The 18,723-nt window shown below is 55.8% G+C and overlaps 1 protein-coding gene across 1 annotated transcript in view; it reads right to left on the reverse strand.

The window, feature by feature from the left end:
* Positions 1 to 7,648: 7,648 nt before the first annotated feature.
* Positions 7,649 to 18,723, reverse strand: part of NKD1 (NKD inhibitor of WNT signaling pathway 1) — a 76,302-nt gene continuing 65,227 nt past the window's right edge. The window contains exons 5-10 of the mRNA XM_004583838.2: positions 18,272 to 18,378; positions 15,304 to 15,399; positions 10,706 to 10,853; positions 10,291 to 10,375; positions 9,051 to 9,178; positions 7,649 to 8,443 (exon numbers count right to left, since the gene is read on the reverse strand). Of these exons, the coding sequence (XP_004583895.2) occupies positions 7,839 to 8,443; positions 9,051 to 9,178; positions 10,291 to 10,375; positions 10,706 to 10,853; positions 15,304 to 15,399; positions 18,272 to 18,378 (1,169 nt within the window). The 3' untranslated portion in view covers positions 7,649 to 7,838. The remainder of the gene's footprint in view (positions 8,444 to 9,050; positions 9,179 to 10,290; positions 10,376 to 10,705; positions 10,854 to 15,303; positions 15,400 to 18,271; positions 18,379 to 18,723) is intronic.

An 18,723-nucleotide genomic window follows, 5' to 3' on the forward strand; every position in this document is an offset into this window, starting at 1 on the left:
GGTGTGTTAGCAGGAATCTGGACCAGAAGCAGAGGTGGAGGTGGGACTCCATTCTAGGCAGACACATCTGGAACACATCCATGCTGTTTTTTGTTACTGCTGGTGACTTCCTGTTGAAAAGGGTACCAGGCACCAGGCTGAAGTGCTGGGTAGCGTTCGTAAGGAGAGAGGGGTGCGTCTTGCCTTACAGGTGAACCCCTGTGCCAAATGAGCTTTGTTTCAGATTGAGTTACCAGGGCCTGTAGGCGGAGCTCCGTGTTAGCACAGGATACAGAGCAAAGTCAGGTGCCTTGCAACAGAAACACCCACAAAGCTAGGCTGTGTATGGATGGGCGGCTGAGGTGTCCACCACAGGCTTGCAGGAGGCTCACCAGGGTGCGGCTCAGGCTCAGGCTGCCACTTAGCACTTGCCCATCTTTGCCTGACGAGACTCCTCTGTGATGCCCAGCACAGTCAGCTGAATGTGGGGGACCACAGGGGACTTTGAGAACATGGTATCATCTTGCCAAGGCAAGAAGCTAGGCAGGACCTGCAGTCCCCCAACATGTCTCCAGGGATCTGGTGGGAATGGTGGAATAGGACATTGGGCTGGTCATTATGGGTCCTTGTCAAGACCCATGGGCACCAGGGAAGGGAGGACTATGTGGCCACCAACTTGTCCCCAGGGTGCTGGTTCTAATCCCACCTGCTCCAATTCCCATCCAGCTCTCTGCTTGTGGCCTGGGAAAGCAGTCAAGGATGGCCCAAGGCCTTGGGACCCTGCACCCATGTGGGAGACCTGGAAGAAGCTCCTGGCTCTGGATCAGCCTGACTCCAGCCATTAAGGTTGCTTGGGGAGTGAGTCAGCGGATGGAAGATCTTCCTCTCTGTATATGACTTTCCAATATAAATAAATAAATAAATAAATAAATAAATAATCTTTTTTTTAAAAGTGAGGATTTTTGACACTCTGAATGGGTACCACATGGCATGTTGGTGGCCATGTTATGAATGACCACATCAGAGGGGTCTGGCAGAGGTTCCAAGGGAGCTGGGAGCAGAAGGGAAGCCGAGGCCTGCTCCAGACCCCCGCAGCTTGTCAGAAAAGGTGGTTCTGGACAAGGCGGGCTGGCCTCCATCCAGCCCTTGCACCATGCACCCACGAGAGACGCAGCACTAGGCCAACCACTGGTCAGGTCAGGCTGGGCCTCCGATGCTCTGGCTGCAGCTGGGACTCTGTAGGGACTGACAGTGACCGAGGCCCTGGGCAGTCCTCTCCCCCGGTAGCACAGCCTCCAGTTCACCCCACTGTCTTCTGGCCAGCAGCTGAGGACCTCAAACCAGAACAGGCTCCCAGAGCGCCCGCCTGGACTTCAGAGTTCAAGGAGAAATATCTGTTTGGACAACAGTGTGTCCAAAAACACCATGAACATTTGACCAAATGCTCACTGGCTTCCAGGAGTCACAACAATGTCAAGACAACACAAACAGAATTTTCTTCTTTTAATAGAAAGACAAAGTATGCCCTTGCTCTTTCGTTTGTTTTTCTTTTTAGTAAACGGTATGAAACTGCAGTTCTTTAAAAAAAAAATTCTTATTTAGCAAAATTAAAAGCTGGCGACACTATATTGCTTTTCCAAACTTTCATTTGAAATGTTACTGTTTTGTAAAATTCCAAAGGCAAGACTCACAGGCAGGAGGATGTCATAAATCCAAAGGAAGGGATGCGAGCTACTCCTCCCCTGTCCCTCCTCCCCCATCCTTCCTCCCTCTGTCTCTCCATTTCTTAATCACTCCGGAGGTGCCAGGCCCTTAGGAGCAATCCTTGCCCATCCAGCAATCCTATACACCAGGAAAGGAGCCTCCAGACCCAGGGTCCCATTTACATCCCTGCACATGTCAGCTGGCAAGGGTTTGGGGAGGGAGACTCCAAGGATGCTAGACCTTGCTTCCCAAGAGGAGACTGAGAAAAGAAAAGCTACTTTGGTAACTGCACTCAGAATTCTGCTGTCAGAAATCCAAGGGGGCTCCAAAATGTTTGTGGAAAAGCAGAGTAAGACACATTTCTTTTGGTACACAGCATTTTAAGATGTGGGCATAGTTTTCTTCATAATATGCATTTCCCATGAACTTTTGAAGATCCCCTTATATCTAGAAGAGAGTGATTTTAGGGGCAAAGCTCGGGGAGAGGGGAGAGGTGATCTTTTTGGGTCTAGGGTTCCTTCAAGCCTTGGCCCCACTCTGCTTCTCACCTTGACATACTGGGCCATGGTCCAGGGTTCTGAACTGCTCTTCCCTTCAGCTGCCCATCCCTGGACCCTGATGCTCCTCCAAGCCTCAGATGCCACATACTGCCCTGCCCACCTCTCTCCCCTGACACAGGGCTGGGGAAGGGCTGTCTGAAGGGTGTGCTTAAATGTGATTTCTAGGAGCTGTGGCAGCTTAGAACCAGTGCAGGGGGCAGCTGATATCTGCAGCTGATCACCACAGCTAGCCTTGACCACAGATCCCAAAGCAAGTGCAAGACTGGGAAAAAAAAACCTTTCTAGAAGCCCCTGACACCTCCCTAATTCCAGGGACCTGTGGTGGCCACAGCAGGGTCACAGTGGGGAGGGCAGCATCTGGCCAGAAGACTCTTAGCATCTCACTACATGGAGCTCTCTTGGCACCTGCAGTTTGATGGCAGGAGAGGAGAGGAGGGGTGGGTAGTTCATGGGCAATCCTGCAGTTCCATCCTGCCATGCAGTCACAGGGCCAGCAGCCTTTAGGGGGTTCCTAGTGTGGCAGGTGCTTGCCTTCCCACACGGATGTACATGTCCTAAAGGCACAGTCGCTGGCTTCCACCCCACTTGTGTCAAGGCCCTGGCCACTGGGGTTTCTCAGGAATCCAACAGCAACAGCACTTTGGCCACTTGTTCCTGGGTGTCTGCACTGACTATGCCCCTTGGGAGATCCTTACTGCCCTAAGGTTAGGCGATTCCAGCTCTCTGAGGTCAACTGGGAGAAACCTAAGGCTCTGGGAACACCCTGGCTGTGGAGGAGGTCACCTGGGAAGCACCCCAGAGCTGCAGATGAGCCTCTTCCCAAGTGGGACTCACTCACCGTGTTTTGAAACCCCTCCTAATGATGCTGAAGTGCTCCTTCCTCCCTGACCCCCAGCAACAGGCCAGTCCATGCCAAGGTTACGTCCAGAACACCAGGCATCTGGATAGGGGAGCCCCTCATGTTATCCAGGCCCATGTGACCCTACCAGGATTCTACTGTGTAGGAGAAGGTGGTGGGAGGAAGAGGCCCGTCAGACAGCCAGGAGGCCCGGCACTGCCAGCTGACCCCTCTCACCACCACTGGGCCACCTTCTGCTATAGAAAATGAGACCACAGCCACTTCCCTTTGTGGGGACGCTGCTGCCCAGTATCAGCCCCAGGCAGGGCCTGGAGGACAAGACTGCCTTAGTGTTTCCGGTACGTGCAGGCTTGGGTGTCTGCAGCCCCACATCTTCAACAAGGAGGATTGGGCGGCGGGTGGGGCCAGCACCAAACCCCGTCAGGGTTGCCTTTTATTGCCAGGAGTGCTGACAGGTCTCGTGGAAGCAGGGTCATTAGTGGCGCTGTCTGACAGGCCCCACGTTGAGGCATGAATGCCTTCTCCCCTCCCTGCACTCCCCCCCACCCCCGGCACCTGCCACCCCTGAGCCAGCTTCCCCTCAGGCCCAGTAATGATCTGAGATCTAAACATTGAGACGAGAAGGGGGAGGAAGTTGAAGAAAGCACTCCTGGCTCTTGCTTTGCCAGAACGTGTAATTGGAATGGCTGGGTGTGAAGTGCATCCGCCTCCCCCTTCCCCACCCCCGACTTCCTGCCCGGGATCTGGGACCCCTGTGCTCCCTGGGGAAGCGGAAGAGCAGACAGCTGGGGACCTCCCCAATGCTCTCAGCCTCCAACACAGTAGGCTTCCCCAGTGTCCAGCAGGAATGGGGCATCCTCCTGTGAGCAGCTAGGGCTGTGTCCATAGTGCTGGAGGCCAGCTGAGCCGCAGGGCCCACCTCCACCCTGAGTAGCAGTGACTGCTCTGTGGGGCTGGGGAGTCAGATCTGCAACCACCACCAAACTGTGGCTCACACCCGTCTGCAGGAAAACATGTGTAAACCCCACCAAAAAAAACATGACTTCCACCCTCTAGTGGGCTTTATCTCCTTTCTTACCTCCCTTCCTCCCTTCTTCCTTTCCTCCTTGATCTTTCAGTTTCTAGCTCTCTGATACAACCACTTTTACACTTGATCTTAGCCAAAGGCCAAGAAGTGAATGGTATAACCGCTTTTTAAGAGAGGTCTTTCGGGACAGCATCAACGTTAATATCACACTTGCTCTTGAACTTGGCAGTTTCACTTTGCCCCCAGCATTCTTGTTGGTGGGTGCCAAGACAAGTCATGTACAAGGACCATCCAGGCAGTGCCTCCACCCCAGGCCTGCTGGGGGGGGGGGGTTGGGCAGGGAGATGTGGGACAACTGCCACAGTGACAGGCCTCCAAGCAATGGTGGAGCAGCTGCTAGAGAGAAGGGGCCAGGGCTGGGTGACCCAGAGTGGAAGATCCCCAAATAGAAGAAGTCGCAGAGAAAGAGTGTGTGAGTGCAGATACCGCGGTCTGCCTCATGCAAAAATAAAAGGGCGGGGAGGGAAGGGGATTAAGCGGTAACTGCAGGGTTTCATGTCTTAAAAATAGGTCTGAGAGCAATGCCACGCTCGGAGTGGGGAGTCCACAGGGACAGGGGCACAACTTTGTGGATCAACAGAGTGTCATGGTGACAGCTCTGTAACACTCTGCCTCTGGGAAGGAGAGCTGGCCAGTTCTGGCTGGCGCTCCCACTGCCATGCACCTGCCATATTCCCACTGCCACTCTCTCACCACCACATAGCCACCGACTGCCACACTCGCACTGCCGCGCATCTGTCAAGTTCCCACTGCAACACTCCCACCACCACACACCCACCACCATGCACTGCGCTGGCTGAGTGCTCAAGGGGGAAGCTGAGGCATGGACTTCCACTTAGAGCACACGGTGACTGGCAGAGCGAGATGCCCCCAGGGAGCCCCTGGCTATGGGATCTGGGTTGGAGGGACGCTAACTTTCTAATGCATGAATGTGCACAGATTTAAAACATTTTTTTTTGCACCAAAATAATCTTACCTTTTAATTCCAATTTCTAAAACCGCCCTTACTATTTATACATGTGCACATTACTCTTTTTAAAGGCGGAGTTACAGAGCAGGCCATTGGACAGAAATCTTCCACCCACTGGTTCATTCCCCGAAAACTTACAAGGACCAGGACAAAGCCAGGAGCCAGGAGCTTCATCCTGGTCTTACACACGGGTATAGGGGTCCAAGTACTTGGAACATCTTCTGCTGCCTTCCCAGACAGTTCAGCAGGGAGCTGGATGGGAACTGGAGCATTTGGGACATGAACCAGCGCCCACATGGGATGTTGGCATCCCAGGTGGTGGCTTAACCGGCTATGCCAAGGCTGGCCCCAGGCTACTATTTTTATAAATAATTTTAGAAAGGGTAAATAAATCGAGTCATCAAATAACAACAGAATATTGACCAGTGTGGGGTTGGGAAAGCAGCAGAGGAATTCCACTGGAAAACCAGCTGCCCATAATTGATGTTCATTCTCGTGAATTCTGAGACTGTCATGGCTCCTACCCTGAACCCTGCTTCATACAGGTGTGTGACCCCAAACGGGCTTTGATGATTGGTCTACCCATGGGCCCTGCTCTCAGTCCAGCCAATCAAAATCCATTCAAGGGCTCTCCTCTGGGGGAAGAGCCATTTCCCATGGGCGTCATGACCCTCACAAACCATAGGGTGCCAGTACTGCTTCAGAGAGCGAGGCTCCATGCATATCCCTGGTCTTCAAAGCCAGCCCCCTCTTGCCTTCCTGGCTGGGTGGATCCTGATGGAGCAGAAACCTACAACCCCTTCAAGGGAGACTCAACCCTGGAGGTGGGGTCTCTACCAGGGCCTGCAGGATCCCACGGGACACTAGACATTTGCTGGTCTCCAGCAAATGACTTCATTCTCAGCCTCACATGAACTACCACCGTCTGCCTGTACAAATCCTGTCTCAGGCACGCCAGCACTGTATAAAATCACTAAGATGATGACAAATAAACCCTCTTTCCTTCAGAAATAACTCCTTACCAGCTACACTCAACTCGAACTCAGCGCCCTGCAGAAACAGATCCTGGCATGGCTGACACAAAGCCAAAGAAGAAGGCGGCTGGAACCACGTCCCTCTGCCATCCCTCCAGTTGCACCCCACTGTTATCTACACTGAGCTTCTCAGTCTCTGGCATCCAGTGACTTCAGAGTGGGCAGGGTTCCTGTGGCTGGCTGCACCCTTAGGAGAGGCCCCAGCACTTCCTGGGTGTCCTCCCCACCCCTTCCTGGGTGTCCTCCCCACCCCCACGTCCCGCCTGCTGCTGATTCCCTCCCCTCGGCCCCCCACAAGACCGGCCCAGAAATCTGCATTCTCTCTGGAGGCTTTGGCCCACTCTATCACGATTCTCCTTGTCCAATTCATTTTAAGAACCTAACGCGAGCCTGTAGCCCATTTTTCATGGAGGACTCCACCTGGCCAGCCCAGCCATCCTCCTGGCCTCCTAAGATGCAGGGCAGACAAAGAACACTGATCCAGGATCCCAGTGCTGGCCACTGGCCTTGGTTCCCAACCAAGCTTCTGCATCCCAACTGGTGTGTAAAATGTGCTGGATCCCAGCCATTGGTGAGAGGCAAGCGGCTTATTGGCATTTGGAGGGAGACATGCAGGGTCACAGATCTAGGCTCAGGAAGCAGCCAGAGAAGCACATCACTGATTTGTGCACAGCAGAGTGGATGCCTGCAAGCGTATATTTACAGGACCGGACAGAGGGCGTGGACCTAGGGATGCCAAAGCTTGGAGCATGGCATGTAGGGACAAAGATATCGGCTGATGGGAAAACCCCAGGCTCCCAGGTCTTCCATCACAACCAACACCACACAACTGCCCACTCCTGGAAAACCACGCTGCGGTTTATGTGGCTGGTTGTCTCTCCAGTCGTTTCCCAAAGGAGAAGGCTGGTTGTTGATGGCTCTTTCAACAGGTGCAAGTGTGTCTTTCTAAAGGGGCGAGTAGCAGGGAGGGGAAGTCTGTCCTTGTGCACAGCAGCGAAAGATGCGGCTGGTCTGGGGCAAGGGCATGAGGCCCCTGGAAAGGTGTGAGACAGTGAAGGCTTCCAGGCTGGGACTTAAGACGAACAAGAGCGAGAGAAGGCAACGTGCCTGCAGCCCGCTGAACTCCTTACAGCACGTTACAATCAGAGGAGGGTGAAATAAAATCAGAGTTAAGACTAAGAGGTAGCAGCTGTTTATCTTCTCGGAGATCTCAAGGGGCTCTGGAAGCCGGGCCAGATCAGGGCATTTGGATGGGGCAGAGTTGCTTTTTTTTTTTTTTTTTTTTTTTTTGGCCAGGGTTCTCATGGCGCTGGCCGGGGTGGGAGGTGATCTGTGGTGGAGGGAGGGGGTGGGGAGGGGACACTGCAGCTCGGAAGTCTCTGCCCCCTATAGGCCAAACCCACTTCCAAAACCCACAGTCAGTCATTCATTTGGGTGAGTTCTGCAGTCCCCAGGACATATAAATAAAAGTTTAGTTCTGTGTTTCCATATATCTTCTACATGAAGGCTAGCTAAATATTAGTGGAGTAACAATAATTATTAATAACAATAACCATCATAATAACAATAATTAATAGAATAATAATGCCTTGGGAGTGCTGGGGGCGGGGTCCTTCATATGGTGGCCGCAGGGCTGTACGGGGCTCTAGGTCTGGTAGAAGTGGTGGTAGTGGTGGTGGTGTTCGTGGTGATGGTGGTGCTCGTGTCTCTGGATCGTCTGCCCAGCCTGGCTCTCGTACACCACCACTGCGGGCAGCTCCCTGGCATGTTCCCGCCCCACCATGCTGCTGCCTGCACCCAGGGGAGCCTGCAGGCCCCGGCAGCCCTGCTGCGTCTCCTTGCTTCGGTGCTTGTGCTTCTTGGGCCCAAGAGGTGCCAGAGTGGGGAAGAGGGCAGGGCTGCTGGCCAGGTGGGTGGAGGGGGCCACCGTGGGCATGGTGGTGATGGTGGAGGCGGCTCCTGGAAGGGGCTTGCTCCTTGGCCCCCTGGCCGCATGGCCCACCCCTGTGCTCTTGCCCTGGGCCTTGGGGGACCTCACAAAGTGCTTGCTCCCATCCTGGGTGCCCCGAAGTCGCTGCTGGAGCTCTGAGACCTTGGTGAAGGGGGTGTCCAGGAGGTGAAGGGAACCCGTCTCCGCACCTTGGGGCTTGCGGTGTGGGACGTGCACGGCTTCCGGCTCGTGGGAGCGAGATCGAGGGGGGTTGGAGGTGCGCGGGGGCAGTTCTGACTTCGGAGCCACTGAAGGGGAGCCTGGGAACCAACAAATACTTGGTGAATGGCAACAATTATGATGGTGCTGGAGTCTACACAGCCCAGGGTCACCCTGACCTCCACATTGCCAAGCCAGCCACCCTTGCACTTGTCACTGCTCTGCGAGAAAACTCTGCAAGTGGGGCTTTCCCAGGTGCTAAGTGGGAAGAACTGGTTCTTTGGGGGGTGACTCTTCTGAAGAAACCAAGAAGCATGAAGACAGTGGTGAGGCATCAACATCTGCTCAGGGCATTGGCAGGGGTGAGCTCTTAAGGCCATCACCAAACACCAACAGAAGTTCCCAATGATGGAGACAGAGCAGGCTGTGCCTGGTACAGCAGAAAGCAGCAAATGGAAGGCCACGTGGCTGCCTTGGGAACAGGACTGGCTTGGACCAGGTTGAGCTGAGGGCTGGGACCCATGAGGACTATCTGTCACCATGCACAATGCCCCCAATGACAGTTGATTTGTGTCTGATTTGGGGCAGGAATGACTTTCCATTGGAAAGCATTTTCACATCACCTCCTCAGAGGTGGGGCTGTCCAGCAGACACCACCTGACATCCACACCTTGCCCGCCTCAGCTGGTGGATGCAGGAAACACTTACCGGGCCCAAACTGGGACGTGTAGTTCTCTATTCCGGCGAGGTCTAAGTAGTGGTTTCTCCTCTCAATGTTTTCATCCACGTAGTGGTGGTAGCAACCGGCCTGCTCCAGGCGGCTGTCGCCCTGGAATCTGCAAGTGGGGCAGCCCAGTGAGTACATTCCTGACCCCTCATCCGTCTCCTTCCAGGTTTTGGGTAGGGGGCAGAGGAATCATCTTGTAACCCTCGCCCCTGGTTTCTTCCTTGCCATCAGAGATAGCCTTCTGGGCTTCAAGCAGCAGTGCACTGGGACTCTGCTCTGACCAGGCCCAGAGCAGATACAAGAGGATTCTGGTGCAAACCTAGGGGCTTACTGAAGACACTTCAAACTGCACATGCCCACTGCAGGCAGGTAGGGGCCAACTCCCAGCCCAGCACTGCAGGGAGGGTAAAGTGTAGGCTGGCTGACTCCATGACATGCACCAGAGCCCAGAAAGAGGCTCATCCGCATGCATATACATGCAGGTGTGAGTGTGTGTCCGCACACATGTGTTTGAGTGGAGGGAAGAGTACAGCAAACACAGGCACTGTCATGGGCCTCCTCTGTCCCCTTCATGAACCTCTGATCTGCCTGCCAACTTCCTATATAGCCCAGTTTCACTCGCATCCTGTTCTAGCTTCGAATTGTTAGGCCTTGGCACGCTGGCACCTGCTGCTCCAATGAGCTCCTGTCTCCCAAGAGAGCGCTAATTTCAAATGCAGTCGCTTCCTTACTGCCTGCATCCCGTGTTACCACAGCCTCACACCTGCTGTGTACTCATTTACTCAATGTTTCTCCTTAAACAGTCTCTTGCCCTTTCACTCCCTTGCTTCCTTGCCACTGAAGAAATAACAGCAGGTGCGACATAGCTGCCACCTTGCCCACAACCTTGAACTTCAAAGAAATCTGACAATACTGACTCATCACAGCCCACTGGATGGCCAGGGGCACCTCAAGGCAGAAACAGTTGTTGGTGTGGTCACTTACACAACTCCAGGCAGAAATGTCCATGGGCTAGACCCTGTTGCAAGCCCCACCCTCTTCCCCAGTCCCACCGAGGCCACCTTCCTAGGTGCACCTGTCCCAAAACGTAACTGCACAAAGGGACAAGGGCATTCAGGCTGTTATGCTTAGTCGTGGAGGCCGACTGGTGAGTGCTAGGAGCCCTTCCTCCCATCCCAGATCTCTGCAGCCCTGGGAAACAGGACCAATGGCTGGCTGTACCTGAGTGGGGCACGCTGTTGCTTCTCCCAGCTGCGTAGCTCCTCAGCAGGCTTTGTCTCCGCTCTTGGCCTGGTACTCTGTAGCTCTGATAAACAAGCATGAAAAGGCCCAGGTGAGCCCCCGCAGCTCTGGGCTGGCTCTGTGGAAGGCCAGATCCTGCAGCCAGGGACTCAGTAGAGGGTCCCACCTCTTTCCTCCCCCAGACTCTGTAGCTGGTCTTGTGCCACCACCTTCACCATCACTCAGTCTTCACCATGGTCCCTGGCACACCCATGCTCACCCCTCCTCCTCTTCCCTGTCTCAGTTCTGTTCCTTCAAGGGTTCTTCTCCAGCTCCCAGGAAAGCCCCCACAGGCTCCCAGCATGCGTCCCAAGCAGGCCCTGACCCTCCCCGCCTCGCCCCTGCAGCCCCTCACCAGCTGGATGGAGGACGACACTCCTCTTGCTCTGGCTGCCATCAGGGGCCACGGTGAGTTTCACCCGTAGTGTCTTGCTGGATGTTGGGGAGTGGTTGACAGAGGAGTCAACCACCTCATAGATGGTGTGCAGCAAGCTGGTGATGTCCTGTGTGGGGAGGGAGGCAGCCACACACATGTGTGTCAGCCACAAAAGTGCGCACTACTGTGTGTGGGCAGGGCCAGGTGGAAGATGAGCCCAGAACCCCTCTGGTGTGGCAGGAGCCCTGCCATCAGAGACGGTGGTAAAGCAAGGACAGCCATGAAGAAAAACTCAAAGGAAAACAGGGAGTAGGCTGGGCCAGGGGAGCTGGGGGCCTGGAGGCATTGGGGCCCTCTGAGGTCAGGGTTCTCCTCTGGACGTGGGGGAAGGGTCGGTAAATGGGCTCCCATCCTTTCCCAGCTGACTGGTGCTCCAAGATGCTGCATCCCCCATGCTTGCAAGAGCGGTCAGTTCCCAGCACTAAACAAAGTTCTCAGGCCCGGCGCCATGGCCTAGCAGCTAAAGTCCTCGCCTTGAACGCGCTGGGATCCCATATGGGCGCTGGTTCTAATCCCGGCAGCTCCACTTCCCATCCAGCTCCCTGCTTGTGGCCTGGGAAAGCAGTCGAGGATGGCCCAATGCATTGGGACCCTGTGCCCGCATGGGAGACAGGGAAGAGGTTCCAGGTTCCTGCCTTTGGATCGGCGCAGCACTGGCCGTTGTGGCTCACTTGGGGAGTGAATCATCAGATGGAAGATCTTCCTCTCTGTCTCTCCTCCTCTCTGTATATCTGACTTTGTAATAAAAATAAATAAATCTTTTTTAAAAAGAAAGCTTTCGCAGTAAGCAGGGTCCCTCATTGGGACTGGAGAACTCATGGGTGGACTCAGGAAATTAGGGGTGCGGGGACACAGCGGCCAATGCTTCGCATTTGAAGAGCACCACATGCATGAAAGCTGGATACCTTTCAGGCACTGACCCTGGTCTCTGGCCAGCCCCACCCCAAAAGGACTGTGTCCTGAGGACATGACGAAGGTTAAACATGGTCAGGAAGGTAGGGCCCTAAGCCAGTCAAGCTAGTGCCCCTGCAGTAAGAGGAAGAGACCCCCAAGCCCTTCCTCCACCTTGTGGGCACAGAGAAGGCAGCCGACCACAGGCAGCAGGGAGGAGCCCTTCCGAGGGGTGACATGAGTTGGCCCCCGGCCTGGGGCTGCCACTTGGCAGAACTGTGAACACAACAGCACATGTGCCAGCTGTTCCCACCTCCAGCCAGCGACAGCCTGAGCCCTTTAAGAGACTATGCTGCCCAAACTGCGGCCATCTCCTCTCCTCTGGGGGCTGCAGGCACCCCACTTCCCATTCCCCAGCCCCAGCAGAGCCAGCACATCTTCAAGCCCTGCTCTGGGAGGTCTGGGAGAGTCCTGAGTGCGGGAGGAGGGATACAGATTTCCCTTGGCTCTGGGCACTTGCTGAGGTCGCTTACCAGAGGGGTGGCTTTCTGGGTTAAATGACATTAAGAACCCCTAGGAAAGAGGTTTTTCTATCTGTCAGGTCCTCTGCTCTACCCGTCCATTATTTGCCCAGTGATTAGTCACGGACACCTGCAGACTCGACCTTCCCTCCTCGCTTGCCGGTAAGCCTCTTGACCAGGGTGGCAGGGACAGGCCCAGCTGCCTCAGCCAAGCAGGGTGCAGGTGGGAGACCTGCAATGCTAGGGCAAACCAGACTTGGGCACCACACAGCTCGGCTGACGGCCACACCTGAGAAGCCAGAAATCCAGAACTCTCTGGGACCGACCATCAGATTCTTTGACGTTGGAAATTGTTTAAGAAAACCCTCCTGGGACCCAGACCAGAGGATCTGGAGGCCAGATAGGGACTATGGGGTCACCAGGTTCCAATCGCTCATTCCCGGGCTCACTTGGTGGTCCCAGCAACATGGGCCAGGCCCACAGAGGATCAACACTCTCCTTGCTGTTCCTTAAACTTCTTTGCAGAGCCCCAGGGGCTCCCAGTCTCTCTTCACCTTGGGAGGTCCACCAGGAGGTGGCAGGGAGCAGGCGGGTGGGGGGCCACCAACACCCACCCTGACAGCGTACACCTCACAGTCCAGGGCTGACTGAATGTGGGAAGGGGTGTGCTTTATCAATTTCTGCCTGAATGTCAAGGACTGCGGCTTTAACAGGGCCAGTCTCACGGGGTGGAAACCCATGAATGAACAGGTGTCCATCGGACGAACAGGGACAATCTTCCAAGCGGGGATGTTGGCCCAGGAGTACATTCTGGGCTGACGGTGGGAGCCTGTGGGTCTTGGCACATGGGAACGGGTATGCCAAAGGGGAGCAAGCATGGTGGTAAGTGGGACTGACAGTCAGATGGTCTAAAAGTAGACCCCACACCAGTCCCCGGGGCTCCTTGTCAGTTAGGTGACACTGTTCAGGGAACTTTTTCTCGGGGGCCTAGGTGAACCCCTGCCTGGGGAGCCCTCGTCCTTCCTCTGCTTCCCTGGGTGGTTAAGGGGAGCATGTGGGCAGGGGCAGCAGGGGCAGCAGGGCAGCAAGGAGAGGCAAACCCTTCGTGGGCAGCACATGAGGCTCCCCCACGTCGGGCCCAGGTAGGAACAGCAGAGGCAGCGACATGGGGAGAAGTCATTTTCAGCACTGCAGGTGCAATCAGAGGATGGGAGCATCTGACAGCAAAACACCGGGACGCTGAGGAACCTAAGCGTTTTCTGCTTTTGTGATTTCTGCCTTGCTTGCTTGGCTGGGGGCTGTGTGAACTCCAGGCCTGACAGTCTATGTGACACCCGGCAGGTCCCACGTAGGCAGAGCGCTCCTCAGGAAGGGGAGCTCTGGTGTGCTTGTTAGATAAGACTTGCTCACTACTCTATAGCTCACCAGTTTGTACTATTTGAAAGCTACTTGACTCAAACCCAGGATTAGAAGCTTGCTAACATGTTCTTTTTAAAAGTTAACAGTTAAGGGCCCGGCGGCGTGGCCTAGTGGCTAAAGTCCTCACCTTGAACGCGCCGGGATCCCATATGGGCGCCAGTTCTAGTCCCGGCAGCTCCACTTCCTATCCAGCTCCCTGCTTGTGGCCTGGGAAAGCGGTTGAGGACGGCCCAATGCATTGGGACCCTGTGCCCGCGTGGGAGACAGGGAAGAGGATCCAGGTTCCCGGCTTCGGATTGGCACAGCACCGGCCGTTGCGGCTCACTTGGGGAGTGGACCTTCGGACGGAAGATCTTCCTCTCTGTCTCTCCTCCTCTCTGTATATCTGACTGTAATGAAATAAATAATAAATCTTTTTTTTAAAAAAAGTTAACAGTTAAACTGACCCATCTGACTGCATAATTGTGTGGAATTGTCCAAAAATGTATAAAAATCCTGTGCTGTCCAACCTGGGCCCTTCCGCTGCTTCTGCCGCCCCTTTTTGCCGCTGCTACTGCTTCTGCTACTACTGCTGCTCAGCATCCCGCTGGGCTGGGGTGGTGGCTGGGAGCCTAGAATAGTCCAAATAAACTGCCCTTAGGTGTTTGCATCGACTTCAGCCCCCTGATGATTTCTGGGGATCGCAAAATCTGGGTACAATAACTTCCCTGTGGGTATGTGTGAGTAACCCCATGACCAGCGCAAGAGGGGCAGGTGTGGAGTCCAGCAGAGCCCAGCTCAGACTTCCATGCCCATACACAAGGCCACATCCATGCCTGCAAATGAGGGCCTTCTGTAGCAGGGAGCAGGAGTCCTGTAGTGACCAGGGAGGAAAATGACCAGGAGTGGCACCAGCGTTCAGGGCTTCCCTTGAAAGAATCGAATCCAGCTAACCAGGCCCCAAAGGCTCCAGACCATCTCTCCTGCCAAGTGGCCACCTCATCAGCCTCTGAGCGCTCTCGTTTCCATTGCTACCCACACTCACTTCCCTTTTCTGCATACCAGCTCTCGTGTGCCTCCTCCAGGAAGCCTTACATGCATGCTCAGGCCATTCTGTTTCTTCCCTTCCCCAAACACATCCCACCCACGGTTATTTCCTCCAACTGTTTGGAGCTGCCACCCTCATCCAAGAGAGGAGCTTTCTGGTTGGTTCCCGCTGTGTCCTCCCGCCTGGTACAAAGCAAGTGCTCAAATGACAAAGACTAATGCACTAAGAAAGGAAGGGAGGAGCTCAGGGTGTGGTAAAGGGGGCTCAGGGGCAGAGGGTGGGGAGGGAGAGACAGACATGCAGGCATGTAGAGGGGGGAGGGGAAGGAAGGGGGAGGCTTGGGCAATGGCCATGGCCAGAGCTGACTGAGGAGTTGTGGGCAGGACCATCTGAGCTGCTGGAGATCACTCTAACGGCAGCAGCGCCAGCCCCCATGGCTCCGAGCTCCTAGGCAGCGTGGCTAAGAAGGGACATGGCTTGGGGTGCTCCAACCCCCTCCCTGCCACCCTGCCCCACTCACCAGCACTAGGTCTCTCCAGCAGCTTTGTTCCCTATACCTGCCTCCCTCCCCCACCCCTCCCAAGAGCAGGACCTATGTCAGGGAGACAGGGTCCAGAGACACCATGACAAGTAGCAGTGGGCCAGACAGTCACACCCACCTCACGGGTGACCTTGCCGTTGTTGTCAAAGTCGTACAGCGTGAAAGTCCACTCCTGCCGGCTGTCCTCCTCCACAGACACGTCACACTGCAGCTCCTGGGCACAAGTAGACAGAGATGATGCACCGTGGCCAAGAGTGGGGTGCCAAGGTGTGCTCCTGCCCTCTGCCCTCTACCCTCTGCCTTCAGAGGCCCTGAGGAGGACCAAGGCAGCAAGGGAGCCAGGCCCCAGGAAGGTGGGGAGGCCCAGCCTGGAGGGGTGCCAGGTAGCCTCTGATCTCCAAAGACAAAGGACACACAACTATGAACACAGCTCCTGGGGGCTGGAAGTGACTAGGATACAGCAGGGGATGCGATTTAGCAGCTACTTCTTCAAACCGCTGCCAGCAGGACCCCACGGTGGGCTGTGGGACTGGTGGGACTGGAGAGCTTAACTTGCACTTGGCAGGGATGGCCCCAGAGTTCAGGCCCTTTTTGGCTCTCCATGGCTGCAGGATCCTGTTTCCCCTTGCACAGATGGCAGATGGTGGTGATGAGCTTGTCAGGGAGCTGACCCGCCCCACCCCACAGGCCCTGAGCCCAGCTTGGAGTCGCCCCGTGGCCGGCAGCAGCTGCATCCCACTCTCCCATCTCAGCCACCCTCTTCTCTGTTCCAGCGCAGCCCTGCAGAGCCAGGCCCAGGCCACCTTGACAACAGGGTAACAGCCCCAGCAAAGACCACCAGGGGGCATTTCTGTGCACCTTCTGCACAGCTGGCTTTGGAGGACCTCTGCGGGATCAAGCCTGGTTGCCTGGCCAGTGGCTCATGCACTCTCCCTCACCTGCCCCGGCCTCTCTCCATCTCCCTGGCATCGTCTCCCAAACTCACCCACTGCTTGCACACCCTCATCTAGGAGCAGGGGCCTGGGGAATGGGGCTGAAGTGAGGTCAGCAGTGCAGTTCAAGCATAAAATACCGGGGACTTGTGTACCTAGCTCCTGCCAGTAGCTGCTAGCTTCTGCTATAATGAATAATCCAATACCAACCTCAACTCCACTATTCACCAGTGACCTAGGCATCTGAGTGGGGAAGGAGCAAGGCTCCCTCCCTGGGGGGTTGCTACAGGGTTTAGTGGAGGGTCTAAGGATAGAAGGTTCTAGAAACGATGGTCATCTGTGGGAAAAGGTTTCACAATGTGTTTGAGAGCTGCAAGAATGGATATTCGCAAGCCATTCTGTTGTGGCCTGTGTCTCATCCCACCTCTTCTGCTATGGAGATGTGGGACCCTGGCTCGCAGGCATGAGGACAGGCTAGCGCCCCAGAGAGGCCAGGTGGACTCAGCCTGCAGGAGTTGGTGGAGTGTGTGTGCGGAGCACAGCAGGCCTGCCCCCAGCTTCTGCGGCTCCAGTCACTTCCTTCTAGCACTTGTCAGGCGGCCCACGCTGAGTTCAAAGTCAGCCTTCCCTCAGTGGTGATGTGTCCGCCTGATACCTGCCAAGTGCCTGTTCTGCTCTCCGAGGCAGTGCTTCATGTGGCCTGACACACACGCTGTGCACATGTGCCTGCAGCCATACACCTCTGCACACCTGCGCATGTGCACGCACACCCCACAGAGCATCTGTCTGCTTCTAAGGCAGCTTGGGTTTGAAGTCACCCCTGTCACGTGTGGCTCTGCTGGGTCCCCACAGCCCCATACAAGGACTTCTTGGTGCACCCTCTTCTGGAACCAGGGCTCAATTCCCAAGGGACCATGGCTTGACTGACCTGCACTTCACAGAGGCAGACACACTACCCAGGCATCTTGGGGTGCCACGTACCCCCTAAGACCCAGCTGCACCCCAGGCATTGGACTCCAGAAAACAGCTGCCACCTTTAGCTTCTCCAGCAGGTACTTCCGGGCCTCAGCTCCAATATGCAGGGCCCCGGGATGGGTGTGGCCTCTTTCCTGAGTCCCCTCCCCTTTACCACAACGCTGTTCATGCTCCCGCCCATCACTCGCCAGTCCAGTCCAGCTCCCCAGCCTTTGTGCCTGCTGCTCCCTCTTCCTGAAATGCCTTTTCTTATGTACCAGCTTTTGCAACTCCTACTCCTGCACCCCAAGCCCACCTCCTTGCCCTCTCTCAAGTCTTGCGAAGGGCGCTGCACAGTTTAAGCCGTCAGGGTGTTGACCATTCCACATCCTGACGGCCTGATTTAGTGCCTCCCTCCACCCCCTGTGCTGCCAGGTCCCCACTCGCAGTGCAGTTGCTGGGTGAGGGCAGCATCACAGCCTCTTGACCACATCAGTGAGACAGAAGGCAAAGAGTGCCCTCTTGTCCTTAGGAGGTCGTTACTACCCCATTTCACAGGCAAGGTGAGGAAGCAGGTGGCTGAGACATCAAGGGACACAGGACAGGGATGGGAGCCCCGGGTCCACGGACTCCAGAGAGGACGTGGGACAGAAAGCAGAGGAAGGAGGGGAGGAAGTGATATGGTGACTTCTGTCGGGGCAGGCTGGGCCCTTGCTCCCAGCAGCTGCTACACAGTTGAAGTTAGATGGGCTAGGGTGGGTGGAGCCGGGGCAGGACAGTCAGTGGGCTCTCAGAGGGTGCAGCTCTTGTGCTGACCACGTGGGGAAACTGAGGCTCAGGGATGTGCCTAGGGCCTCCTTCCTCTGAGCAGGTGGGTGTCAACTCGACCTGTGATTCTCAGGGGCCGGAAGGGGAGGTTTCCTGGTGGACATTGAGGCCCCATAGGAGACGACAGTAGCAGCAGCAGCAGCATGGGCTGAGTCCAGAGTCCACTCTGCTGTCTGCCTCCCCTGCAGTTGTGGGGTCCCAGCCCAGCAGGATCCTTGGGGTGCTGTCCCACACGCAGGGGCCCAAGGCCAGGCTGGGAACAGCAGGTAGCACTGAGTGCTGGGGGCTGTTCACACAGGAGAAGAAGCAGGGAAAGAAAAGTTCCAGCCTGCCCCCCCACTTCTGTATCCCACCCCAAGAAGGGGAGCTCACCTCAAACTTGAGCTGCTTCTTGGAGCCCGGACAAGGTTCACTGGCTTTCTCCATCCTCTTCTCATCTCCACTGCCCAGTGCCTCGGTCTTCTCGGGGGGCAAGGCCACTGTGGGGAGCAAGGGAGAGAGCGGGAGGCAGGGGATCCAGTTGGAGGCTGGCGGGGGGCGAGGGGGCTGCTTTGGCTTTGCCCCTGGGCATGGAGGAGATCTTACTAGAGAGTGGGGGCGCCTCTGTCTTATCTGTGTAAAGCTACTCTTTGGCCCCTGGGGGTGCCTGCGGCAGGGTACATTTTTACCGACCACAGGGGTCCCCCACTCTCTGCCACCCTCTGCCCCATCTTTGAGTGTACAATACACATGTGTTCAAGTCCTGCACAGGTGCCAGTTGGGCTCTCTGCCCCCACCCAAGGGGAGGCAGATGACAGCTTGGGGAGCTTTCAGAGATTGGGGCC

The sequence above is a fragment of the Ochotona princeps genome, chromosome 16 (assembly GCF_030435755.1).
Source record: "Ochotona princeps isolate mOchPri1 chromosome 16, mOchPri1.hap1, whole genome shotgun sequence".
In the NCBI taxonomy this organism is placed as follows: Eukaryota; Metazoa; Chordata; class Mammalia; order Lagomorpha; family Ochotonidae; genus Ochotona; species Ochotona princeps.